At 39.6% G+C, this 25,890-nt stretch overlaps 4 protein-coding genes across 9 annotated transcripts; 1 reads left to right on the top strand and 3 right to left on the bottom strand.

The window, feature by feature from the left end:
- Positions 1–10: 10 nt before the first annotated feature.
- LOC135168515 (T-complex protein 1 subunit eta) lies at positions 11–3,193 on the bottom strand. Its single transcript, XM_064132788.1, has 5 exons — positions 3,054–3,193; positions 2,208–2,468; positions 1,284–1,811; positions 615–1,159; positions 11–453 (listed from the first exon to the last, which is right to left on the bottom strand). Exons 1-5 carry the CDS (start codon positions 3,054–3,056, stop codon positions 162–164), a joined length of 1,629 nt encoding a protein of 542 aa, XP_063988858.1. The 5' UTR covers positions 3,057–3,193; the 3' UTR covers positions 11–161.
- On the top strand, positions 2,475–19,780 carry LOC135168519 (uncharacterized). 6 transcript variants are annotated; one of them, XR_010300050.1, is made up of 6 exons: positions 2,475–2,813; positions 2,998–3,314; positions 3,527–3,602; positions 7,240–8,032; positions 8,114–13,363; positions 13,598–14,347. XR_010300050.1 is itself a non-coding variant. In XM_064132798.1 (4 exons), the coding sequence occupies exons 1-3, from the start codon at positions 3,141–3,143 to the stop codon at positions 16,267–16,269; spliced, it is 267 nt and encodes an 88-aa protein (XP_063988868.1). In that variant the 3' UTR covers positions 16,270–16,359; positions 19,061–19,780. The 6 variants fall into 6 exon arrangements, 4 of the variants coding, with proteins under 4 accessions (XP_063988868.1, XP_063988869.1, XP_063988867.1 ...); XR_010300051.1 differs by lacking the exon at positions 2,475–2,813 and having other exon boundaries at positions 3,188–3,314; positions 8,102–13,363; XM_064132798.1 differs by lacking the exons at positions 2,475–2,813; positions 7,240–8,032; positions 8,114–13,363; positions 13,598–14,347 and adding exons at positions 16,253–16,359; positions 19,061–19,780 and having other exon boundaries at positions 3,141–3,314.
- Positions 4,351–13,018, bottom strand: LOC135168511 (cell surface glycoprotein 1-like). Its single transcript, XM_064132779.1, has 6 exons — positions 12,876–13,018; positions 8,172–8,278; positions 6,797–8,001; positions 6,112–6,593; positions 5,385–5,985; positions 4,351–4,722 (listed from the first exon to the last, which is right to left on the bottom strand). Exons 1-6 carry the CDS (start codon positions 12,896–12,898, stop codon positions 4,351–4,353), a joined length of 2,790 nt encoding a protein of 929 aa, XP_063988849.1. The 5' UTR covers positions 12,899–13,018.
- A 949-nt stretch (positions 19,781–20,729) lies between the features above and the next one.
- Positions 20,730–25,511, bottom strand: LOC135168518 (uncharacterized). Its single transcript, XM_064132795.1, has 5 exons — positions 25,339–25,511; positions 22,300–22,468; positions 21,771–21,928; positions 21,515–21,628; positions 20,730–21,388 (listed from the first exon to the last, which is right to left on the bottom strand). The coding sequence occupies exons 1-5, from the start codon at positions 25,356–25,358 to the stop codon at positions 21,238–21,240; spliced, it is 612 nt and encodes a 203-aa protein (XP_063988865.1). The 5' UTR covers positions 25,359–25,511; the 3' UTR covers positions 20,730–21,237.
- Between the last annotated feature and the right edge of the window lie 379 nt (positions 25,512–25,890).

Below are 25,890 nucleotides of genomic sequence, written 5' to 3' on the forward strand. Positions count from 1 at the left end.
AACTCACAACTGCAATTACAAAATGTTTTATTTCCTCAGCTCTGCGAGAAATACAAAAAAATCCGATTAATATTTCAGCGAATGGTGAATGGAATTCGGCAAATGCAGCATTAGATTAAAACAAGTAATACTCGAGGAGTAGATGGTGGAGTTGATGATGTTTACATGGGTCTCCCAATGCCACGGCCAACAGGCATCTGGGGAGCACCATCGTTTCCAGAGCTAGGGCTCTTGATGGTCTCGTCGACTGAGAGAATCAAGCAGGCAGCTTCTCCAGCAGCTGTCAGTGCATTCCTCTTGATCATAGCTGGCTCCCAGACGCAGGCGCGCAGGTTATCAGCAATGTCCTCAGCGTTGATATCAACTCCGTACCAAAGATCGCCCCGGTGATGTTTCTGTCGCAGTTTGTTGAGGATGTTCGCGGTATCGAAGCCAGCATTATCACAGAGTTGTCTGGAATGTTAGGCGATGGATTAAGCAAATTAAGAAAAAACATAGAAAGACACGAAGTAAAGAGACGCAAAATGTACAAGAGCAATTGTCTCACTGACGTAGTGTACATAAATTGAAAATGACAAAAAAATTATTTTTCATAATTTTTCGCTAGTTCTCACCTCGGAATAATCTCAAGAGCCTTTGCAATAGCTGCTGTGATGAGCTGTTTCTTGCCAGTCATATTTCTCGAATGACCCCTCAGCGTTTTCGACAACTCCATCTCAATGGCTCCACCTCCAACCACAATGGCGTCATTCTTCATCATTCTTCTGACGACCATGATAGCATCGTGGAGAGACCTCTCAGTCTCCTCCAGAAACTGTTCAGCACCACCCCGGAGTACGAATGTGCATGTCTTGGCGTTGGGGCATCCAGTGAAGAAGTTGAACCTCTCCCCACCGATCTGTTTCTCCTCGAAGGACTCGCACGTACCCAGCACTGAGGCAGAGATACCATCGACGGTGGTGATAACAGCCCCTCCGCAGGCTTGCATGGTCCTCTTGAGGTCCTCCTCGGGGACTCTGCCAGCGCAGAACATGTCTCTGTCGGCGAAGTACTGGGTTGCCACATCCCCAATGGGTAGTTTCGAGAGGACAACTTTTGCGCCGCTGTCGTAGATCTTCGCCATTTTTTGGTAGAGGATCTGCCACTCGGCGTCAACGACCTTGTGGGAATTCAACGGAAAATTAAATCTTAGTCATGATTTTCATGAATCCATAAGCAATTTTATATTTTTTATCGACACAAAAAATTATGGTATCGAATGAAGTTAAAAAGATGATAAAAACCTTCTGATACTCAGCGACGTTATCAACTCTGACTTCAGCATTGTCTCTCTCAGCTTTCAGCTCCAATTCGATGTTGAGGAGGGCAATTTTACAGGGGGAGTACTTCTTCGGTTGCATCTCGAAGCCAGCGTAGGAGAAGGTCTTCTTGAAGGCCACTCCAGCCACCAGAAGTGAATCCTCAAGGGCACCACCGGACACTTTCTTTATGCCGATCATGTTCATGGGGAGGAGCTCGCCGAGCTGCATCACAGCGTCGACAACCATTTTGCTGAAAAAGTCTTTCTGTTGGTGGATGAGCTTTGAGTTCATGGCCGTTGCTGCGCACATCTCGAGGATTTTTCGTTTGTCGGCCTGGAAATCGTCCTTGAGGTGTCTATTGGCGTCTTGAAAGATCTGCTGAGCCATTTGCATGGCTTCGCGGAAGGCTTTGATGATTATACAGGGGTGAACACCCTCCTCCACGAAGGGCTTCATCTGCTTCAGGAATTCTGTGGCTAGGAGGACAACAGTGGTGGTTCCATCGCCTACCTGAAAGAGTCAGAAGAAGTTCAAGCTCACTGAACGGATCAGATATCTGTGTAAATAGTCATTTCCTTCTGAGAAATATTTATTTCTCGGCAAGGATTTGCTTAGAAATAGTCATGAATATTTGAATAATTAAACACTTGTGGATTTGCATTCAAAATAATTGATTGTTTAATGCTAATAATCAATTGGAAAAGTGCAATAAATGATTATTAATTTGTAAAATTTGTTTGAACACAATTGAAACAATTTTTAGACTCAACAAAATGGCCAGTCTATGTTGGTGTTCAATTTCTTCAATTTTTTCCGATGTGAGAATGTCAATTGCTACTTCACAATCGCATTAGGATTTCTCGGAAAAATTATTCCTTTATCAATTATTCATAAATTATTATTTACCTCAGCATCCTGAGACTTGGCGATGTCCACAAGTGTCTTCGCAGCTGGATGAACAATGTCGAGGTGTTTGAGGATTGTCGCACCATCATTGGAAATGGTGCTCTTGCCATTTTGGTCCACGATGAGTTTGTCCATTCCACGAGGGCCCAGAGTCGTCCTCACAGCGTCAGCCACCATTTGACATGCCGTTATGTTCGATATCAGTTGGGCCTTACCCTGACTCGAGTCAGTACCCTCTTTCAACAAAATTATTTGGGGTTGCTGAAAGAAATTGGAAAGAGTTTTTTAAAGATGTATTCTCCTAAATTCACCATGCGCTGTACATGCACACATCCTTGGGCGTGAACTTTCCAAATTTGTTGCGAGTTTCCAAGATTGAAACCATTTAATAATTTTTTTTTTCAGTTCTAATGTGTCAATATTCTCAGGTTGGGACTTTGGGGAAATATTGCAACGTGACTCTGGGCATTTTGTGTGTGGAGAAGTGAGTAAGCGGTTAAGTTCATCTCCTTATAAGGTTATGTCTGGCCTATCTCAAAGTTCCTCGACAAACAAGCTGTCACCCATGAATTACATGAGTACTGTTGACTCGTATCAAATAAACCGGTAAACTAATTATCCATGACTCCGTAGACTCATAATTAGTGATTGTGAAATGATTTTTGGACGGAAAATGGATCTATTTCTCTGTCACTAATCGCCCCCCATCGAGACCCTCCTCAGCCCGGGTTTTACTCATACACATCAAACAAAAATTATCCCATTTCCATCTTTGCACAAAGGAAGTTAGTACTTATAGGGGTTGGGGGATGCCCTGAGACTTTTTGGATTCCAAAAGACACCTACCATTTTTTTAATTCGATGTCACAAACGAGACGAAACTCACGAAATGCCGCAAACTTGGGATGAATGTAAGAGTGTTCCGTCTTCCGTATGACGAACTATCGATATATCGTGACGGTTCTGATTCGACTTCTTCAGTCGCTAGATCGAGCCGACCTTTATCGCTGCAAAATATCGATACTCTTTGTTTTGGAGTCGCGCACGCACGTTTCAAAATGGTGGTTAGTATCAGGGCGCTTGGCGGTACACCTGTGTGAAGTGCAGGTACGTACAAAGGAAAAAAAATTAATTAATTGTAGTAATGTATTGTGCGCATGATCAATGCCAGGAAAAGCGTTGGGCAGCTCCTCCAATGGGGAGCTGTCCCACCAAAAACTCCATAACCCATTCAAACCTGCATTGACTCATTAAAACTCTGACAATATTTGTTTACGTACATTTATTAAGCATATTTACATAATTCATTATAAACTTAGATTAAAATCGGAAAGAGTGTGTGCCACTGGAGGCCCCCAGACGTACAATTTCAACTGGAATTCCGTGAAAATGGTGGTAAGTTCATTAAATAAGATACAAGTAATTAGGGTATTAAGTTGACTCTGGGAGTCATCACCGTTCATCATAACTCATCACACAAAATTTGAGAAATCATGAAAATGCTGCGAGACGCGTTAATTATTCATCTTTAAAAATCAATCACCTAATCAATAAATTTTTATCATCGTTAATGAAGATGTCACGTCACTTCTGATTCGCTGGTCATTGTCGGCTGTAAAATGGCACCTTTGGTCAATTTCCAAGTGCAATTGTTAGACTAGTGTTTAAATAATCTTGTCTGTGGTATTAATTCGTTAATAATAATGACCAAGTGATTTTGAATTCATGTTCTCGATTTAGGGAATCTCGGAGGTTCCATTGTTCCGAGAAATACAGCGAAAAATTGTCGCTAAGTGCAAGGAGATTAATTTTCAAATTGGTTCAGTGTGAATTTTTATTGTTGATCTCTTCTATTTTCTTTCCTGAGTCAATCACCTCGTTTTCCACCCGTGCCTTGATTTTTTCAATTAATTTATGAAGTCACTGGAAAGTTGGAAAACGTCAGAGTCGATGTGAACGATCGTCCCTGGTAAATTTGCTGAATTATCTCGTGACGCGTGACGTCATGAGTCAGAGGTTTTCAATTAATAAATTTCTAATTTTTTACTAGGTTCAAAAACAAAAAAAACCGTGTCCAATATTCTTCACTGGACATTTATATCCCCCGCTAGAAAATTCTCATTGGAAACCCCAATTAATGGAATCATTCGCGTCCGATTATTTGCCCTGGACGTCTGGGAGCTATCCTGCGTCTGGGAGCGAGGAGGCCAGTCCGGGCCCTGATTTCCTCGTGCTTACTGCTGGCAGCAGTGCTGGTCTCGGGAAGGGCTGCTTCAGTAACGTCAGTCTCCTCTGGGGCTGCGTTCTCCTCGGTCACTGATTCCTCGTGGGCAGTCTCCACCACTGGGGCCTCCGTGGTTTTGCGACGGGGGAGAAGAGGAGATTTTCTTGGGGCGGTTGGCAGGGGCGATCGGGTTGTCGCTTTTGGGTGCACCTGAAGACGATTCCTGTTGCGAAGTTTATTCAATGGGTTAAGGGTTGTGTGCTTCGTCGGAGGGAGCGTTTCTGCTGGCGTCTGAAATCCATAAAAACAAATTTTATTTTTTTTCTACCAGTTTTTCGTTTAAGTTGATTGCATTCCTTGCATTCCTTGTTAATTTTCAATTTTACGATTAAATTTCTACAAGAAAAAAAACGAGTGGATTGTGTAATTGTTTGCTTGTTAGATTTGTTTAAAAAAATGATTCTTATGATTTAACTTCTCATCGTCATTGTTGGTTTTAACTTATGATTTTTGTCAGATCGTAATCTATGTTGAGTGTCTCCAATTATATTTTAAAATTATATGTTGCAATTAGGAGTTAATAATCCATAACTCAGTGTCCTATTACCAACGTTTGTCACATTACGACTGGTGATGAAAACCCGTGGCCACTGACATTTGAAAATACCAAGTGAAAGTACGCATCCACCCGAAGTTCAGAGATTTCCTTAGAATAAATTAATAACTCTAGTCGTCAACATGCATTAAATGTAGTTTCCCATTATGTGGCTAAGTGCTAATGGACGGTACAAAAATAGATTCCCAGATTGCTTTGCTAATGTCTCTGCAAACATTTATCAGTTTTTTTTTCTCAATTATCGTCTGTCACTTTCAAAACAAAAAAATTCTGATAAATTTCATTTATTCGATGGAGAAAAATGATAGAATTGTTATTTATAACAGCAAAAAGTCACCTCGTGAGTCTCCTCCTCGGTTCCCTCCCCCGCGGGCTCGTCGACGGTTCCCTCTTGGACTTCGGGTGCTGCAGTGCTGGTGGTCGGTTGTCCAGGTCTCCTCAAGTTGATTTTAGCCCCAGGTCTGACGGGTCTCGGTCCACCACCCGGTAATCTGGGTCTCAGGGGTGATTTCGTTGTCGTTGATGCTTCAGAACTGCCCTCAGTGCCCCCAGTTTCACCTGCCTCCTGGTTGTCCTCGTTGGCATTTGGGGGTGGGGTCGTGGGTCTTCCTCTCCGTCGGTTCAGGTTTATCTTGTTGAAAGTCGGACGAGAGACTCCGGAGGAGGATGATGGGGAGGACGTGGCTGGGGCTGATGTTGTGGAAACACTGGGCTTGGAACCGTTTCCTCGGTACCTATTCCTGCCATTCGCTGGTTTTTCAGCGTTCGCAGAGCTGACTGAGTCCTTCCGGATTTCTTCCTCCTGTGCTGGGGCTTTGGAGCCGGGTCTGGGACGCTTGAAGCCTCCGGAGTTTGAGCCAAAACGATTTTTTCGCTGGGTTGGCTCCGCTGGAGAAGGATTTTCCGTTGTTGTTGTTGAGGACCCACTGGATTTGAATCTGGAAGATCATATTATTGCACTCTCACTCACAATAGCTGGAGAATTTCACGTCCATTCTTTCTTCGATGACTCAAATTTTCTCTTTAAATAAACAAATGAACAATCGGATAAATAACTAGAATACCTATTTCGACTGCCAGTACCACCGGGTGCTCCAGGTCTTCGGAATTTTCCCCGTCCAGGTAACCCTGAAGTGGTTGGCGCCTCCGTAGTAGTCGTTGTCGTGGTGGTCGTGGTGGTAGTTGTCGTGGTAGTAGTGGCCTCCGTCGTGGTTATCGCTTCAACAGTTGTTGGGCTTCCATCAGTTGTAGTGGGCAGATTTGTTGTCGCATCGTCGTCCACCAGAGTCGTATTTTCATTGGAGTCTTCCGCATCTGTGGCACTGTCCACTAGGTTGCTCTGACCCTGTTGGAGGAACGCGTAGAGGTCGAGGGCCACTTTGTCCATCGCTGAGGGATACTCAGTCGTCGGGGTGTCTAACGTCGTTGTCTCAGGGGCTTTCTCCTCACCGAGTTTGTCCTCTCTGATGGCGGAAACGGTGGAGAGCTCGTCCTCCTCCGTAGGGGGCGGCCGCGAGGGCTGACCACGATTCAATTCCACTTCGAGCTGAAATTAGTAATGTTGGGTTGAGGAATTTTCCTTTATTTACGAAATATTTTTTATAAACAATAATTTTTTTCTAAATGTCACTAAATAATTTTCAGATTTCTGAAATTTTGATTTTCCCGATCTCAGGGTACCCTTCCTGATCCTCTATTATGTTCCTCTTACTTCCTGGACTCCCCCCCCCCCAAGGACCCCTCACTCACCACTGGTTCAGCAGCAGTTCTCTTCCTGTCCTCGTCCTCCCTCTCAGCAACAGGCGCTGGTTCCTGGACCCTGTGAGGTCTACCCCTGGTTCTTCCTCCATCTCCACCTTCATTGGGAGTCACTCCCAGAAATCTGACGGGCCCTTTCGGCAAGGTCTGTGGAAATTCCGGCCCCTCCTGATGCGTCCTAAAGCTGCTAGAGTCCACCAGATCCAAATTAGGTCTAGGCCTGTTCCCCCTGTTCCTGCTCGGCTCAGTCGTGCCTGTATTATGATTGGACCTCGATCTGGGTGGGAACCTCGTATTCATCGGAAGTCTCTCCTCGTTTACCTCCTCGTTCTCCAGGTTCCTCCCCCTGTTACTGATCCTGTTCGGTAGAACTTCGTTGCTGACAGGTTCAGCTGTCGTCGACCGTTCAACAGAACTGTACTTACTTCTTCCAGATGATCCGCTCCTTCTTGATGACGGGGACGGGGACGATGGGGTTGTCCTGACTCCCTCCTGATTACTACTGGCAGCTCCTGCCTTACCCTCCTCCTCCTCATCGTAGTAGTAATAGACGTACTCGTACTCGTAATCCTTTCCGTTTGGCCCCTTCTTGATCTGTATCCGAGAATTGGATCCTGCTGGAACCAGACTCACGTCACCGAGGTCATCGAAGTTACGATTGGCGAAGGGCGTCCAGTTGTCCTTGCTGTCCTCTCTGATTATGTTAACTGGAACGAAGTCGAAGGATGGCCTTGAGTACTGCTGACGATCTGTCGTTAATATTGGACGCATTGTCGTGGGGTATTCATCGCTGATGTGGACACCAGGTATGTGATCATCCCGGCTGCTTGGGCGGTATTTGTGAGAGGTCTTCGGTGGTGCATCCTCTGCATTGTCGAAGTCCTCGTCGTGGCGTCTGAAGCCTGAACTGATCGGCAGGGATTCTTCGGGAATGTAGCCAGTGGAGCTGAAGGTCTCCAGTTGAACTCGTGCTTGACGCTTTGAGTTTATGCTGGACGAGTCCTTTGGTGTGTTCACGGGGTTTAGCGGGTCCAGGCTTTGTGGGACTGGCTCGAGGGGATGGAGCTTGGAGTCTAGTTTCTGGATTCGCTGGATCACCTCTTGTTTCTGCTGAGCCCGATTCGGCACGTCCGAGGGCTCCACCTCTTCTGACGGGTAGGGAATACCTTCTGGCAGCTTGTGGGAGGTTGCGAAGTCTGGAAATACATTTAAAGAGTGGGAATTGAGGTAATTGATGGGAGCTTGGGGAACGGAAGCTTCATATTGCTACTATTCAATATTGTAAATTATTTTTAGTTGTAATTTCAGGACTTGAAAGATTGTTTCGGATTTTTTTGGCCAGTGGAACCTTGGCTTGGTTTTTTACCTGAGCTGGATGCCCCTCGAGCACCTCCAGGCGTAGACCTTATGTTAACGTACTCCGGTGTGTGTTTAGCATCTTCAGACAGTGCAAGCGCAACTGTGCAGCATAATCTGCACATATAATGAAGATTTTGTGTAATAAATCTTCAGGTGGAGGTGAACTGGGTTGAAAAATACCAAGACGTTATTAATGAACCAGGATGCAGATTGTGAAAGTCCACAGACGTTTATAAACACTGGGGATGGCTTTTAGTCATCGGGGGACTCTGTGGAATACACTCAACGCTTTCCCGTCCAATTTTTCATGCACCCAATGTAATATCTTGTACTAGTAACTCATGAGCGAAGACTTTTACACCGGGATTACTATTTAGTAAAAATTATAGGAGAATTCGCGGAATTGGCGATGAGGAAACAGTTATTACTCACTAATCTGTTATTTATTTTCATTTAATCATTTAATTTCTTTCTGAAAATCTAACATTTTCTAGACGTTAGTGAGTTGTTGATAATTTTCAAGGATTAAAGGATAGTAAGTCTTAGGGTGTTTCTGGTCATCTTTATTTTTATTTTATTTTTAACTAGTCAGTAAATATTTTTTGCCTCCATGTGTGTAAACGTGAGTTACGAGATTTCTTCAACTTTGTGAAAAGGGAACCGATGATTACAGTTCTTTCAAGATCTTCGCGGGAAGTTTGAGGTTTTTATCGGATGGTAATTGAGGCTTTTAGCTCCTCAGGGTGAACCAATGCGAATGTAGAAGTGAGGGAGAGAGAGAAGAATAAAGAAAATTGAGTGACAAACTGGTTTAATTACGGGGAATGAGTCGAGACGAGGTCATAAATTTTTCGGCCAAGGCTAACACTGTTGAAACAGGAATTCTGGAGTAAAATTGTAGAAACGGACGTATCTGAACGATATGCGGTGCATTCCATGATATTTACTGGAGGGAAAAGGTTTCGTATTCTACTGGCAATTTAATCTGTGGAGGCAGTATTTTTTCAAAGTATTATTTTCTACGCAGAAATAATATTCTTCATGGAAAATATTTTTTATTTATTATTATTATTATTTATTTCCTTGATGTTACAAAAGTCTTTCTTTGCTTAACATCCTCCCCAGCCTCGCCTTCAAAGAAAATATATCTTCGATAACATTATTATTAACGATTAATTATTAAATGATAGTTAACTTCAAGTGACTTGTCTCATTAAAAACTTCATTCAATTTATGGAGGGGCCTAGTTCCCCAGCAAAATAATATGACAGTAATTAAAGTATTTAACTAATAGAATGATTAGATTTATTTGGCTATGGGAAGACCAATTAGTCCTGTAATTTTCACTGAATGTTTATCTCTGTGTATGTGACAACTCATGTAATTGGGTGCGGCAAAATGTTCGCGTCAGGAGTTGATATTTCCTTTCAATTCCGGAAATTCCATTGCGTTCAGCATATACATTATCATTTTAATCGATGAAGTGATATTTTTGAGTCCCCGTGGGGTACAATTATTTATTTTTATGGGATGAAGTTACGTATCATTCATGAAATGTTCAGAATTTTCTTTTCCTCGTATACTGAGATTAATTTTATTTGTAAAAATAAGCGGATAATGAAAAAATGTCGAGAGTACTGAGATCTCTGTGAATCATGATATCGAGTGAAATTGAAGTGTTAATGGATACCTAGACCTAGTGACACACATGATGAGAAATCCCTCAAGTCACTGATGCATCTGCTCACCGGAAGTGCCAGACAAGACATTTAACTCGGGAAAGAATGGAGTGGAAAGCTATTTGATACCGAATCCTGGCTTCCCAGTTTTATAAAGTGATCCGGATGTCGCGGGTTGCTTATTATCAATTCACGACCCACGATGATGATTCAACACAATTGGAGATTCATTCTCTCATTGGTGAAAGATAAAAGATCAATCCTTTCTACTTTCTAGCCGACTTTTACACCTAAACTTCTTTCAAACACAGATTACAGTGTAAATTGCTCCGGGATGAGGAAATTATGTTTTTAATAATACATACAAAAAATATATATGAAATGTATGTGTCATTTATTTTTTAATATGATTTTTACAAGTGTTTGTGGTACACCTCATTCGTGAGGTACTTCTCGTCGTGAGAGGATTTTGATTAATCTCTTAATTGACAAAGGCTCGAATAATTTTTAAATAGTTTTGATAATTTAAAATCCTTTCGAATATTCAGGAGACCGCGATCAACCGTGAATTAAAAATACATTCTCAGAGAAAGGAAATGAATTTCCATAAGTACTTTAATATTATTTCCCATGAATTCCACTGGGGATTGGTCAGTTAATAGAAGCGAATGGCGTCAGTTATTAGTAACAATTGAAATATCACAATTTTTACTGAATTTAGAGGAAATTTATTTAATTTTCGACAGTTTAACATTTCGATTTTCTCCCAGCAGCTCTATCCGGTATTCTAAACATTTTTATATTCCACGGACTATCTAGTTCCGGCTACGTTTCAGGGTGTTTACAAACAATAATAATCAGAATGATATTGGTAAAAAAAAATTTTGTTTTCAACTTATGGTAAGAATTTATCACGTTATCCATGTGGGAGAAAGTGGTTTCGTGCTGGATATAAAGTTATAATGCGTATAGTCATATTTCTAACGGTATTAACAACGACGCTGCTTATGTAAGATGACGATAATACCGCAAAAACCTTCAACCGAAAACCGCAAGTTTATTTACTTATTTTATTCGTATTTTTGAATCCGATTTTAACATTATTATTTTTTTTGTTGATCTGCATCTTGTTAACATTCACCCGAAGACAATGCGAACAACAATATTTTTAGTTTTTCATGTTTCTTCATCAAAGAATTAAACGGATCGACATTATTGGATTTTTTTTATATTCCTCCGGGTGTTGCACGTCAAAAAAAAATTCTCAATATTTAAATTTCTCAAAATTTGACTGGAACAGCAGTTTCATGCGTCAATAAATATTTCTTCAAGAATTTAACCGGAAATTTCTCCCGAGCCCAGTAATTACAGCGATATTAACAAAATTATCTCCACAATATTCCGTTTAATTTTAGTTGTTTTCTTCAGTTTCGAAAAAATTCATCCCATTATTTCCATTTTTTGTTCCACAAATGTGGCAACTGCCGGAACAGTGAAATTATATGTATGTGTATCGGTTGCCCTCGGGGCAGGACTTTCAAAAAATTGACGGCCAATTGGTTTTGACTTGCGCAAGCAATTGGTACGATGGCACCTGACACGACACCGTTGTTAATCGATTAAATGAATTGTAAATTCCTGTCATTCTCATGAAATTATTGACTGAGGAAGAAATGAGGAATCGATCAATCTACGTAAAATACGCGAACAGTTGCCCCGAGGGCGAATCGCTGCTCTGACGTCAATAAAATCGAAAGGAAAAGGTGAAACCATGGGACCGATCATCAGACCAACTCATTCATTATTCACAAATTTATTGTTCGACAGTTCACCTAAATTATTCAGCGAATCGCGTTATGTAATGAATATTATATATATTGAGTTCATTACATGGCGTTTATTATTATTGCGACCTTGAGAGTGCGCACAGTTCATACGCATAAACGAGAGAAATTGTCAGACAATTTTTATGTTTTAGGGATGAAATTGGCGCATCTGAAAATTAAAAAAAAAGAAAATTCATTTGCATGCGTAAAAATAAATGAAAAAGTCCAGTTGACCGAGTCTCTATTGCACCAAAGAAAAATATCTGTTTCGCTGACAAAAAACCCTGAAAGGTCCCCCTTCCCCCGTCTCACCAATAATTATCTAAGAGCCAATAAGTTGTGTGGGGAAATGTTACAAGAGCACTTTTGAAACTCATCAAATTTTCTGTAAGAACATGACATTCCGTCTTAAAATCGATCACTGTCCTGATAATTTCATAATCAATAGTGAGATAACTTAAGCCATTATATAGTACCATTTCAATACAAAAGTATTACTTCATTTCACTTGGATATTACACTGGCAAAAACGAAGGTGTTTTTGTTCAAATAAAATTTTTTATTCTGATTAAATTACACCAAGAATTTATCTCAAAAGTAGTTCCGGATTTTAAAAACTTTATTTATTTATTTATATTCTGTTTATTCAACTCCTCACAGTCGAATTAATTATTGGTGAATTTGATCAGGGACTGCCTAATCGAATTAATTGTTCATAAATTCTTTAGAAGTCTCTCTCTCTCTCTCTAGCCCCCCCCCCTCCAATCTCCTACCCCTTCCCCTCTCCCTTGGCATTTGCCATCCAAGAAATTTGCATTTCGAAGGAACGAACAAGCTCTTCAGCACCCCAATCATTATCCCCATGAAAATCTTGATCAATTCAATGAAGACCTTTGAAAAAAATGAAATTAGCGAAAGTACAAACGACACGCGGTGAAACACGAGAGCTCGATCTTGCGGACTTGCTGCACCGGATTGCCGAGGTGTTGTATATACATTTGAAAAAAAAGGGGCAAGGAGCGGCATTAGGGAGCGGTGTATCTGGCGAAGACGCGGCGAAGGAGAAAGGTAGACTCGGCACAGTTTTCATCATAAAAATTTACCAAAAAATTGTCAAAATTTTGCGTATCAAAAATAAAAATAAACTTATCCGCAAAAACTAAAAACTTTCCTTCACAATTTTTCATTACTTGATTTTTTACTCACAACAATAAACTCCTCAGCCACATATCTGCACTTCACTGGCGATTCCAAACGTTCGCTCGATCGATTTCCAATTTTTTTTTTGTCAATTTGTTAATTTATTTGGTTAATAATGTAGCTGTTTTTTTTTATTTAGGGTATTGTAGTGAATTGTTCATTTGTCGGTTCAACTGCACTTCATTTGGCCGTCACTTGCGCATTACGATAACTCACTGATAAACACACAAAAAAAAACTGGGAGCCTGTGAGTCGTTGCTCCGTGTGTGAGAGTGACTTTTGCTGGAGTTTTGGAAAAAGTAAAAGTAAGAGGCAGTAGATGATTGTGGTGAGGGTATGAGAACGCCGGCGATGCCAGGCCTCTACTTATACCGCCACCCACCACTGGACACTTTGGGGCCTGGGCAACCCCACCAGTACATGTGGAAAAGTGGACGTTCGAATGGGTGAACGAGACTAACACCTGGGGGATACTGTTGAGAATGGTAGACGAGGTATTTTGAGACAAGTCTGGAATGTTTTTGCTGAAATGGGTGGCAATGGTTTTGGAAGGGATGGGTTTCCAAAATCTGCGAATTAAAAATAGAAATTGCCGCAAAACTTTGTACCAAAATCTAACAAAGTCATTTTCTCTTTCAATTGGACAATGTTCATAAATTTAATTCCAAACTATATCTGTCCACAGACCAAATCCCCTGGAATAAATGAAAAATCATTTTTTTTTTCAGTTAAAAAAATATAAAAACTCCATGTACACGATGCGCAACAGTTAATGATAAGAATGATGGACACTGCAAATGAATTCAACTTATCGGGGACTGCGAATCCCTGGGGTATCGCTGGAGGAGTTACACTGACCTACAGATCGAGCACCATCACTCATCTCCATTGGCCTCCATTCGCTCCCCAAGAATTTCCATTTATCACTGATTTTTCAATGATTTATTGCTAACGGGGGCATCATTGTTATCAAGGGAACAACCGCATTAACGTGGTGGGTATTTTTGGAGTAGAAACGGAACCTGTTTTATTCGGCGACCAGGCCAGACCAGTTTTGACGTCTGTCCTTGCAAGGTTTTGTCTCCTGGGTCTCAAAAAAAGAATGAGAGAAGAGAAATTTATTTGCTTTTCCAAGAAGATGAATTTTTGAGAATAATTTACTGATTAAAAAAATACATTCTATCGTTCACATTAATTCAATCGCAGCTTATTCATCTTCCTCTTCATCTTAAATTTTTCTCTAACAATTAAAAAACGGTTTTTCGGAGTCAATTCGTTTATTCTATTTTCTATATTTATTTATTCATATAATCATCATTACAATTTATTCTTTTAATAGCCCGTGAGGATCGCGATCTCCTAGCTAGTAATAAAACTAATGATAAAAAAAATATTTGTTTGAAGAGCGCCGGCTCAGCAGCACCGAGTAATTATCCTTCACAGATTGACTCGCTTATTCACTCATAATTCCTCACGTGTCCATTTCAATGAATTTAAACTGCGAATTGAAAACGTAGAATTTGGATGATTGAAGGGAAATCAATTGAGAGAGCACACGACCAAAAATAGGGCCAGTGATTTCTCACCAGTGAAAAATCTCCGCGACTCGTGCTCCACTTCTTACAAGCACAAAATGAGATATTACAGCAACAATAAACCGCAGCAATGAAGCGGAGAAGCATTAAAAATTCAGTTTAAAACCGAGAGTCCCTTTCTACGAGTCTCACCTGGAGTCGACACTTGTGTGAGTCTCTCAAGCGTACAGCGATATTCGGAGCACTTTGAGGAATGTCATAACATCACCGAAATCATTCTCCAGAGGAAGACAGTGCTGAGAGTGACGTGAGACGCGTCCTAGTTGATTCAGTAATTGTTCTGTGAATGGTAATAATAATAGTTTTATTATTTTTACCTTCGAGGTTCGTTCATTTTTGTTGAGTGACGAGAATGAAAGAAAAAAATGATTAATATTCAGGGAACAACATCAGCGTATCCGCTGCATCGAGCTTTTGTTCTGAAAGGCCATTGACTGTCCACGAAAATTACGGTTGTAAGCTGCCACTGGGAATAACAATCTCTGTACACATGAATTGAGTACTTAAACTGGGAATTAATAACGTTTTCTGTTGTCCATATTTCACGAAAGAATTCTCGGTGGTTCCCTGAAGTGAATATTGAGACGGAGAGTCGGGTGACAACGACATTCGTTCGGTTTATGTTAGTTAAATAATTCTATGTATTTTTGTAATTTTTTCCCCAACGAGTCAATGAGAAATAAATAAAATGGGGTAACTCCGCGCTCATAGGATGACCAGCCAAGAGGTAAATGTATTTTACCTAGTAGAGTAAATGGCGAGGGCACAGATCCCTTTCGTAACAATGCAGCAGACATTTACATCTTGAAAATCGATGGACGTCCGGTCCAGAAAATGATTTCGCCATTATTTGCAATTAGTTGTTGAATTTCAACAACTAGTTGACATTCGTCGGCTAGTTGACTCTTTCAACATCCAGTTGTTGAAATCTACCAAATAATATTTGTGGAGGTCTTGATGAAGTGAAACACTTGCCCGTAGGGTCGCGAGATAATTTAGGATTAAAAATGTCTTTGAAAAAACCGGTCAGAACCCAGAAAGTGTTTTGAAAGTTCTCCAGTGGAATATCGATTCGGGAAACTTGGAAAATTTCGGTGCCTCCTGAACGGGATATAAATTGAGTGATTCGGTGGGAATTTTTTGGATTAGACAGTTAACTGGAATCATAATTCAGAGATTAATTATCTTCGTGGAGGATAAATAGGAGAAAGAGTTTTTAAAAAATTCGACAAATGTTAATTGGTGAAAATTCTGATGAAGATGGAAAAAATTAAAAATTATTGATAATCGATAATTGGAAAGTTAAATTGCATTTTGGTAATTATCCGTGACAATTGAGCGTTAAAGTCACTCCCATTGCACTGGAGACAAAGCCGTGGCCTCCTGGAATGTAGCTTTCATAGATCGAGTGCAACGCAGTGACGTTTACCTTGAAGAACCCGGATGCTATTTTGAGAGCAGACGTGTGTGCATGACAATACCTCGGAAGTCGAGATAACAGAGAAATTTATTATATTAAATTTATCTACGTAATACGTCCGTAACAAAAATTAATTCCATTTTCCCTCGTTTGTCGTGAATAAAATAATTATATAAAATCAAAGAAAACGAAATAATAAGAAATGAAATTAAACTTACGAAATAGGAGATCGAGTAGCAAAAAAAAATTTTTTAAATATCACAAATGGACTGCGAAAAATAAATTATTTATTATTGACGATAAAAAAATATTGACATAATATATAATGTTTGAGTAACAGTGAAAACCCAAATGTTTGTGCATTTCAGAATTCGTGGGATTATGAACAATAATGCGAATTCCAATCATCCCACGCGCGCGTAATTTGCAGCGATGCCTGACGGGCCCAAGGCCCCCCGCCAGCGAAACGTGATGTGTGAGTACCGAATTAAAATTTGAACTTTCTCCGGTTTCCTTCTTATTTCTGCGCATACTTCACCGGTATTTGGCGATTTCGAATGGAAAATAATTTTTCCACAGTTGAAAATAGTCTCAAATTGTTGCTAAAATTATCCCGACCCATTTTTCAAAAATTGCTCCCAACTCCCCTCGAAAAATTTCTCTCTCCCTGATAAAATCATTTGCCCTGAACCATCAAAGTCATCGAAATGAAAGTGACAATGTGACAATCATAAAATGCCGATGCCACAGAAAGAAAAAAAAACAAAATCCCCGTCCCATCTTCTGAACAGTTCGCTTTCTCCCGTGACACTCCTGCCCTCGTGCAAGTCGACAATGTGGCAGGGGTAATTCACGGCAAACAGAAATGCCTCTGAGAATAGTAATAACATAAGCGCGACGTGAAACACGCAGACTCGTGGAAATTGTTCGACCTTGACATTTAATTAGCTTGACCGTACGTTTTTTTATCACTGGGAACCCGGACAGCGGTTCTGGGTGCGCAGATGAGGGTTCGAAGGGATTATCTATTGGCCGTTGATGGTCTCCGTCAAAATAAAATCCCTGAGCAATACCAAATACCAAATACCACAATGTTTCCATACTGAGGGATAAGGGGTGGTAGGAGGGAGTATTTGTCAGTAGTATAAAAAATAGAAGAGGCTGAGAGTAATTGTTGTATCAGGGAAAAGTGAAAGGGCGATTTTGTGGGGAATAACTGCACTGAATGTGTCACTTTCTGGGATAAAACCTTGCCTCATCCTCTTGTACCTCACTTTCGTATTAAATTGAAATCTCGGTGGTGTTGAGATCGAAACCGTTGGGTTTACTCTCGATTCGGTTGAACATTCTCTCGGTAGATGAATTGTTGCTCACAATCTCCGGGATTCATTGCGAATGGGGAACAATAATTTTTGTGGTAATTGGTCAGCTGAGACTCGATGGGAGCGGAAGGGAATCCAGTGGAGAAGGGAGGAATATTCAGGGGTGATATAGTAGAGGAATTATTTAAAAAAATTTTTTTTGGAACTGTGTTTATTATTCAGTACGATTCAATAAATAATTGATCAAAATATATTATATAAAATCAATTATACCCGGCATCCAAATGATTCAAACCGTCATGTTATTCAATTCATCGAAAATTCTTTATGTTAATGACTGGGGATTACAGATGAAGTGGATCGTGTCCGGCATCGTCCGAAAACCGGACATCAACTTGACCCACTTGCGGTGATAGTAACCTTAACATTGAGCGATGCTCCCAATTTGAAATGTCTTTCGAATTAAAATCAGAAGCAATCTGAATTTAAATGTTCAATTGATTGTCCCATGGAAAATAAATAAATAGCCGATCGCATTATGATTCCGGGGGGCACTCAAGTAAGAATAAGAAACGACTTTTTTTTTCCATAAATCAGGAATTGAAAAAATCGCTACTAATCATCGTAAATTTTCCACACTTCAATTAAACGTTTATCCAATAAATTATAACCGGAATGGAAATCCCGTCGCGATGAAATAAATTAATTAAATCCCAAATTACGAGAGATATCAAAATTTCGTACGAAACCTTTTCTGTAGATATTTTTCCACTCTACAAAAAAGGTTATAACAGAAATTTTCTCATTCCCTTTCGTTTTTGAGAAATCCCGAATACAACGAAAAGCCGATTTGACGAAAACCGATTGATCACTTCGCTGCAGATTTCTATCGAATAAATGAAAATGTATTATGTAGGAGTTTTCACGCGATCGTTATTCCTCATCGCTTCGTATCGTGTCTCCAAGAGACGGGAGAGTCCTTGATTGGGGGACTTGGTCAAAGTCCCCTTGAGTGCGTGCCGTACAAACACATTGAGCACGCGTATCAGGGAAAGTGAAAATAAGGATCTCCGCCCTGGGAGAAAGTCCTGGGCACCATCCCACCGAACGTGATATACATTTAACTTGATTTTGTTGTTTTAACGCCCACCTGTGGCTATCAATATTGACAGATAACAGTCACGACTTTAAAATAATCGCAATTTTACAATAATTTCTCTGCAAAAGCCAGATTATTTTTAAAATCCCATATTTTTCACGCCATCGACCAACGTCCACATTTCCCTGGCCTGACCGTTTTCCATCCATGATGTCATCTCGCGTCTTCAACGTCTCATCTCCATGCCCGGAAGGGTCGGAATTTCGTAGGAGTGTGGATAATTCATTATGAAATGATTGCGATGAGAATTAACCGTAGTTTCTTGCAACATTAACTGAAATAATAGGATTGATAATAGGACTGAAAGCATTGGGATTCAGACCGTGCATTCTAGATTTCCATAATTGTTTCCGTCTTTCGCAAGTTATTGGATAAACTGGAATGTCACTTCTCTTCTAATCCCTCATTTTTCTTGACATTCAAACAGAAGAATTATTGCCCGAGAAAAATTATTGAATACTCCAGTCTCCAAGTTTCTCTAACGTGGAAGTTGTCATTCCATCGTTAATTGTCATGAGTCATTGATCCAATTTTTTAATATTTTTAAAATAAATGTTTCCATTAGAAAATTTATGAACTCTGAAGTAATAAAAAAAATTTAATAAACAGTCAGATTTCTCTCTGAGATTCACCGCATAATCAATTGATCTCATTCTCGACATTTGCCCGCAAATTAAAACTTTTTAATGTTTCAGAAAATAAATAAACCTCGGTGAGAACGCTTGACATTAGGAAAAGGTCAGTGAAACGTCGCAGCGCCTCTTCTCCATTCAAACATGGCGACGGATACATCCACTTGAATCGATTGCGTAATCTACAGAGAGCAATTTCAATCTTTCCGAGGTATAATGAAATTGAGACGACCTTAACTACTGGCATTTAACAGGGAGCGCGTCAATGTGGTGCGTTTGCATTAAGTAGTTTAGATCGGCGTGTTATCGGACGCTGCACGATGAGTACCGTTACGTCTGACGGAATGTTGTCAAGGAGGACTGCATCTTCCAGAGGATAAAACTGAGAAGAGGCCCAACACTGGCCGCTTTGTTCACTCGATTTTTTCAACAAACTCATGTTCATATTTATAATAGTGAGGAGGTGAAAACAGTCATTTTGAAGTTGTCCAGGTGAACTTGAGGAGAAGACTGGAAATTGTTGGAAACGAATGTCCATGGAGAATGTTCATGTCTCTTATTTTCATCTTTTCTTTTCTCTCATTTTTTATTAACGTATGGCCATGGCATCCTCGGGTTATCCGAGAGCCAAGACGACTCGTAAGTGAAATGTTCGAACGCAGTTGCCCCCAAGGCCGTCCGGCTCTCCTCTCACTTTCAGGGAAGAAATCTAAAAATTCTTCTTCACTTTTTTCCGTCAAGTAATTTTGAGAATTTCTTTCACAAGTAAAATGACTCGAACAATCAATTTACGATTGTGAATAAGGAATTTTAAACTTCAGAAGAGAACTTTGCCATTTATTTTGCATATAAAATAACTGAAAAAGGTATAATTTCGATTAAAATGTTTTTATTACTGGAAAGAGCGTTGATAATTCGATTCTTTTAAGATTCACATTTCAATTGACTGTGGAGGTTGATGCCCACCTTCCTCGTTTCATCACTTGACTATTCTCCATTGTCTCCCGCAATATTAAGCGTGATTCCAACACTCGTGGGACTGACAATTTTTTTTCACCGATGAGAATGCACTTTTTACGAATTCTCATTCTGTCACGATGAAAAATATCCGTAAAAGGTCAACCCCGATATAAATTGAAATACATTTTTCGGGGGAGCTTCGCAAAGAGCAACAGCACTCGACTATTTTCTTTTTGAGAACGTCTGCAGGTGTTCAGACAATGGAATAGGTCGAATCGTGGTCGATCGAGTTACGAAATTCGTGGAGACTTTCGACATTTAATTTTTTTTTTTTTTGAACGGGGAGTGAGACCGTTCTGAGGGAGTGTAGAGGAATCTATAATTTTTTTACCTGTGTGTCATTCTGAGGGCACTTAAGTGCCAGCAGCCAGTAGGTTGAGATGAGAGGGTCTTAAATCTTTTTGTGAATAAAAAATCGGTTGATTATTTTCGAAAATAAAAGACCTTTTTGAACACCGTCCGGTTGTCGATGGATATCTCAAAATCTGAGGGAAAGGGATTTTTTGTCGGGCCCCTTTTTATAGCCCTGAATTCGTTCTCCAAAAACTTTTTTAACGAAAATTTCGTTGTCCCTTTTAGGTTCAGAGATATTCATTAAAAAATCAGATGAATTGCCCAGGGGATGCATTTTAATTCACATTTCAGCCAATTAGCAAAGAACCTCCCCTTGAAATGCCCTCAGTGATTTTAGAAAAATAATCGTTCACTTCAGTTGAATTCCAAGACATTTTCATTTATTTATTTTTTTTGTGGGAATTAATTTGTTTTTTCACTATCACTAATTTACATTTATACAAAAATTTATCATTAATATTAAAAAAAGAATGGACGGTAATTTAATCATTTTATGTACATGATAACGTCCTCTATTTAAAAAACAAGGGAATCTGTTGTTGGCGAGTAAGAATTGCATCGTACGACGTCGAAATTACTAGAAACGTCTATCACATTGATAGTAGTAATGATCTCCAAAATTAATAGAATCGATCAACCGAATGTTCAAGGGATCTATCACATGATATTCTTGGGAGGACAGAGAATTCAAACAAAACGGTAAAAAAATAAACGATAATCAAACTGCTGAATGAGTCACAATTAGGCGATGACAGAGTTTACAGGACTCAGTGTGGGACGGATTGAGTTGAGTCTCGGGGATTTGAATTCAATTGAATTATTTGGAAGAAGCGATTGAAATTTGTTGGCAATTAATTGTGATTTATTCAACCTCGGCGGTAGGGCTTGGGCTTGACTTGGATCTCTTCATGCTGGGTCTCTTGAACTTCTTCAGTATTTTTTCCTCTTGTGCTGCCACCAAATCTGCCTCTGGCTGGGGCTCTCGTCGTTGATTCGTTTGTTTTACGACCTGAGGCTCTGAAAAATATTAATTCGCGTTAATCAATGAATAAGGGAACGATTTCGTCAATTTCTGAAGAAATTGTTTTATCGATTATTTTTAGACGGCTTCATAATTTAATAAAAAAAATACTGAACCCTCACTTTGATTTTGGGGGTGAAGAATCTGAAGACGCCTGCGTGGTCGGGTGTTCCTTCTTATGCGTTCCCACCTCAGCCCTTCGTCGTTTGAGAGCAGCTAGAAGATCCTCGTTCGATCTAGATAAAAATTATAGAATCGAATCATCGACGGAAATAATTGCAGTCAATGCATTTTCTCCAGTTGAATATTTTTTTCCTCCCAAAAAAATTCTTGTAGATGCCAATTTAATTTCTCAATTAATTTTAATTATCTTTATACCTGAACGGCCTAACACCTCCGGCCCGGAGTTTTTTAGATGTCTCAGTGGTGGTGGTCGGAGTTTCCTCGGGCTCTTGATTCTCGTCCACCACCTCTTCACCCTCGTCGAACTCCTCTTCAACCGGTTGCTCAACTGGCTTTGGTGTTGTCGATGCCGGCTGCAAATAAAATGCCACGAATTACTCGACTCAGTTATTTGAATCGAAGTAAACGATGCGCATGATTTTTACAACTTTATGAGAATTTTATGGTAATTCTCGTGGAGAAAAGTAAAATGTTTATTAGGTGATTATTCTGGACTTGGCGATGTTGACACAAAATGTCACGGGACTTTTTTGTCGCTAATTGAATTCTTTCCGAGAGAGAGATATCTTCGGAGATTGCTGAGATATTTCAGAAATATTTGAAAATATTTTTTGAAATATTTTTCCCTCAGAAATATTTTCTGAGGGAAAAAAATGTTTTCCTCGAGATGAAATAAAGAAAATGTTTTTTTACAGGACCCTAATGATTAAATAGAAATGCTCACAGTGGCTTTTCTGCCAACAGGTGCTCTGGCACGTGGGGATAATAGTCCGCCGAGTCTGCCAGCGGGTTTGGAAGGGGCTGGGGTGACTGGGACAGGAGCTGGCTCATCCTCGTACTCGTAATCCTCCTCGGCTGACCTGCAAACAGCTATTAAGCACAGCCCCAGCAGTCTGCAACATCATTAAAATCATGAATTTACACACATCGCGGGCTTCTTCAGTAAGTGGTTAACATTTTTATACAGACGAAAAAAAAAAATATTTTAATGTAAAATTCTTTCATGCACTCGTTGCGCCTGTCACGCCTGTACCACTAAGTGGATTTTTGACCTGTGACATTCACGTACATACTCACGGAGAGTCACTTTCTCTGGGTGGTTTATCACTCCCGCGAGTCGGCGTGATTAATTTCGTTTTTCAAGAGGTATTTTCAAAAATACAAATTTTTTTCTCATAATCAGACGAACGATTTGTAGGTCGGGATGGGCCTGGCTCCGGGATCCTAGCTCAGATTTTTTGCCAAGAATTTTATAAGGACATTCTATATTTATTTTTCTCTGGTGGTAGGGAATCGTCAGGGATAAATCCGCAGTGTTAAAGTGACCTTTCTTACTGACACTCGAAGCATGTGAAGTATTCCGGGGTGAATGCGTCAACGACTGACCCTCGATCGCTTGAATGCCGATCTCGATTTTCTAGAATTTTCTTTGGAGTTTTTTAAATTTTTTTATTCTCCCAAGACTTTACATTTTTTTAAATTAGCTGGCGAGATCCTACATTCATTGAACTATTATTATTATTATTCACTATTATTCTCACTCTCTGCCTCCCAATTACATAAACGTCACGGCCCTCAGAGCCTCTTCATCCTTCCATATTTTATGTAACAGATTTGAATGAATTTTCATTCACTGAAACATGAGAATTTCGATTGTGCTGAACGCCCAAAGACACTGAATCACGCTGAGAGATTGTTAGAAACATGCAACATCACTAGTGAAAGTGAAAAATGAGAGTTATACGAATGGTACATGGATCAATTCATTTAGAGTGATTCGAAAAATTATGGGAATTAAGAAATCATCGGATACATCGTAGGACTCATTCCCAATGAATTATTCATAATTAATGTGTCAGGTTCACAATGTCAAGCACGAAATATCTTTCATCACTTTTATTGTCTAGTTCACGAATCTGAAATAATTTATTTAATTTATAAAATCATTTGTTTTTAGACGATGCTCCTCGACAGACCGAAAATCATTAATTATTTATACAACTTTCTTGAGGCTCTTCGTATTTACTTCATCATTCCGTCGATTATTTCCGCGATGTTTTTCCACTGATGAGGTTCAGAGAAACCCACCGTAAAAATTAGTGAGAACTCTCACACCAGCGGCTTTAAGTTTTTATAAACATTTTCTTCTTCACGTTCTTATGAAAAATGTTATCGTGTTGTGTTTAGACATATTACCTGCTGAAATATTTTCCATTTGGCCTTTAAAATTTATTTATAAGTTTTTCGCGCACTTTACGTTTTTTAAAATCGTGTATTCCATAATTTAATAATGACGCAATAAATATCCAATAAATTAAATATAACTAGACAAAAATTGCATAATGAAATTCAAGCCATCCTGATTCCACAAAATTTTCTCACATTTCCCTTACGTCACACGGAAAATTTAATCACAGCAAACCATCGCTCTAGCTCTTGTATAACGCCCCAATTTTTATCTCACATGATGAAATATCCTTCAGACCTTTAGCGAACGTTATGTCGCAATTATCGAAACTGAAAAAAATTACAAAATCCACAGTTGACAATCACATCTGTATTTTTCGATGAAAACACATAAAAGCTCCGTAAAAAGTCATCGGGCCATTTTTTTCATTACGAATCACCGAATAGAGATCGTGACCCTACAATTACCGAGTAATTTCTCCTAACGCCCAATGTCATGACCAATAATCCCATCATTAGTCCTGTATTTTTTTTTACAAAACGATTATGTTTATGCGAAAATCGCAGGCTTTTTTCTCTTCAAGGAAAATCCAACGGCACGAATTCGCATACTCTCAGATTTATTGAGAACAATTCAGTATCATACACGTGGAGGCTTTCAACGAGCTTGCATACTAATAATCATTTCCTGGTTTTCCATCAGTTACAAGTCGAACGGGAGAGTGTTTTGCATAACTCCTTCACTAACTTTATAATCGTTATTGGCTAGTCGTGCAGGAAGACACGTTCATTGGTATTATCATGGTACATAATCCTTTTTTTCACTACATTTACTAGACGTAGTGTAGAATTATAACGGTATGTGCCTTCACCATTGTCTCCTACGTGAGAAGAATTTTATTGGGGAGTTCTAGATGAAGAAATGTGAGAAGAGGGCTATCTCCATTTTTTTCTACCAGGAGGTGCCTTAAATTCAATAAATCGTGGCTGGGCCTGGCCTGATAATTTACTAAAATGCAATTTGTAGTTTAAAAAAATGTAATATCCCCAGAGATCCTCAAAAAATAATTTTCCTAGTCTCAGTCTCCAAATCTCTCAGACCCAATTAATTTCTCATTCCCCCTCAACCAAAATAATTGCTCCCGATAAAGCCGTCAGTATCAATTTTTTTTTCAAGGATTCCAATCGCAATTGAAGTCCACAAGGACTCCACACACATATCCCATAAACCGGCAGACCCGCGTCGCGTGATTTTAACTAAAAACCACTTTCCAATTTGCTATATACCATATGTTTTCACTCTGAATGCATTCACGCGAGGATTATTCGCACTTACGTGGACATTAATTACTTAATTTTTGTCATTTAATCCGAGTGTTCGAGCGATCTATCGATTAAAATTAATCGTGTACTCCGATACTGAGAATTTTTTCTCCCCCCCGATGAAGCAATTCCCGTTCATTAATAAATAAATAAAAAATCCATCGACACGATTAATTAATTCAATGAAATGGATGCGTCTAGATGCAATCAACTGAACTCCAGTATCTCTCGGCATTAAATAAATAGTACTTACGTGACGAACGCGAGCCTCATGTTTCTCCCGATGTACCTCAATCAACGAAAAGTCAGCAACAACTGCGGTGCACAAAATTCCAGCGTCGAGGTAGTTGATATTAAAAAAAGAATTAAAAGGAGAAAGAGACTGAAGCACAACCACCACTGCAAGCGCGGAGGCTGTGTACTTTCGAGTGGCGTGCCGTTTCCCCTTCTCTCAATATATACGGTCTCCGCGCTCACCAAACATTTATAAACTAATACTTTTGTATTATCCAGTATTTGTTGTCTCCACGCGAATTTACGAGTGGTATCGTCAGGAGAAGTCCTGGCGATCCTTGTGGTTATTTTTACCTCCGGCTGGTCATAACGAGGAGAAAAAAGAAAATCCGGTGGGTCATTGGGCGCGAGTCATAGGGGGAGAGGTCGAGATTTTTTTTATTGCTTTAACAATTATTAAAATATTATAATAACGATAATAATAATTTTTTTTTATCACATCCTATGTTCAATACCTCGTTTATCTACTCCTTTCTTAAAATAGGTAATGGACTATAAATAACTTTCCAAA

Source organism: Diachasmimorpha longicaudata, chromosome 13 (genome assembly GCF_034640455.1).
Source record: "Diachasmimorpha longicaudata isolate KC_UGA_2023 chromosome 13, iyDiaLong2, whole genome shotgun sequence".
Lineage (NCBI taxonomy): Eukaryota > Metazoa > Arthropoda > Insecta > Hymenoptera > Braconidae > Diachasmimorpha > Diachasmimorpha longicaudata.

Bases quoted from the DNA above. Each gene is read 5' to 3' on its own strand.
- LOC135168515 (XM_064132788.1), bottom strand. The intron at 1,160-1,283 runs GTTTTTATCATC...AATTCCCACAAG, and splicing joins ACGTCGCTGAGTATCAGAAG to GTCGTTGACGCCGAGTGGCA. The intron at 454-614 runs GTGAGAACTAGC...CTAACATTCCAG, and splicing joins GCTCTTGAGATTATTCCGAG to ACAACTCTGTGATAATGCTG.
- LOC135168519 (XM_064132796.1), top strand. From the start codon at position 3,141: ATGACGAACTATCGATATATCGTGACGGTTCTGATTCGACTTCTTCAG. The intron at 3,315-3,526 runs GTACGTACAAAG...TTATAAACTTAG, and splicing joins TACACCTGTGTGAAGTGCAG to ATTAAAATCGGAAAGAGTGT. The intron at 3,603-8,113 runs GTAAGTTCATTA...TTGTAATTTCAG, and splicing joins GGAATTCCGTGAAAATGGTG to GACTTGAAAGATTGTTTCGG.
- LOC135168511 (XM_064132779.1), bottom strand. From the start codon at position 12,898: ATGTGGCTGAGGAGTTTATTGTT. The intron at 5,986-6,111 runs GTATTCTAGTTA...ATGATCTTCCAG, and splicing joins GGTACTGGCAGTCGAAATAG to ATTCAAATCCAGTGGGTCCT. The intron at 4,723-5,384 runs GTGACTTTTTGC...TATGGATTTCAG, and splicing joins CCGAGGAGGAGACTCACGAG to ACGCCAGCAGAAACGCTCCC.
- LOC135168518 (XM_064132795.1), bottom strand. From the start codon at position 25,358: ATGAGGCTCGCGTTCGTCAC. The intron at 21,929-22,299 runs GTGAGCATTTCT...TTTTATTTGCAG, and splicing joins CTGTTGGCAGAAAAGCCACT to CCGGCATCGACAACACCAAA. The intron at 21,629-21,770 runs GTATAAAGATAA...ATTTTTATCTAG, and splicing joins GGAGGTGTTAGGCCGTTCAG to ATCGAACGAGGATCTTCTAG.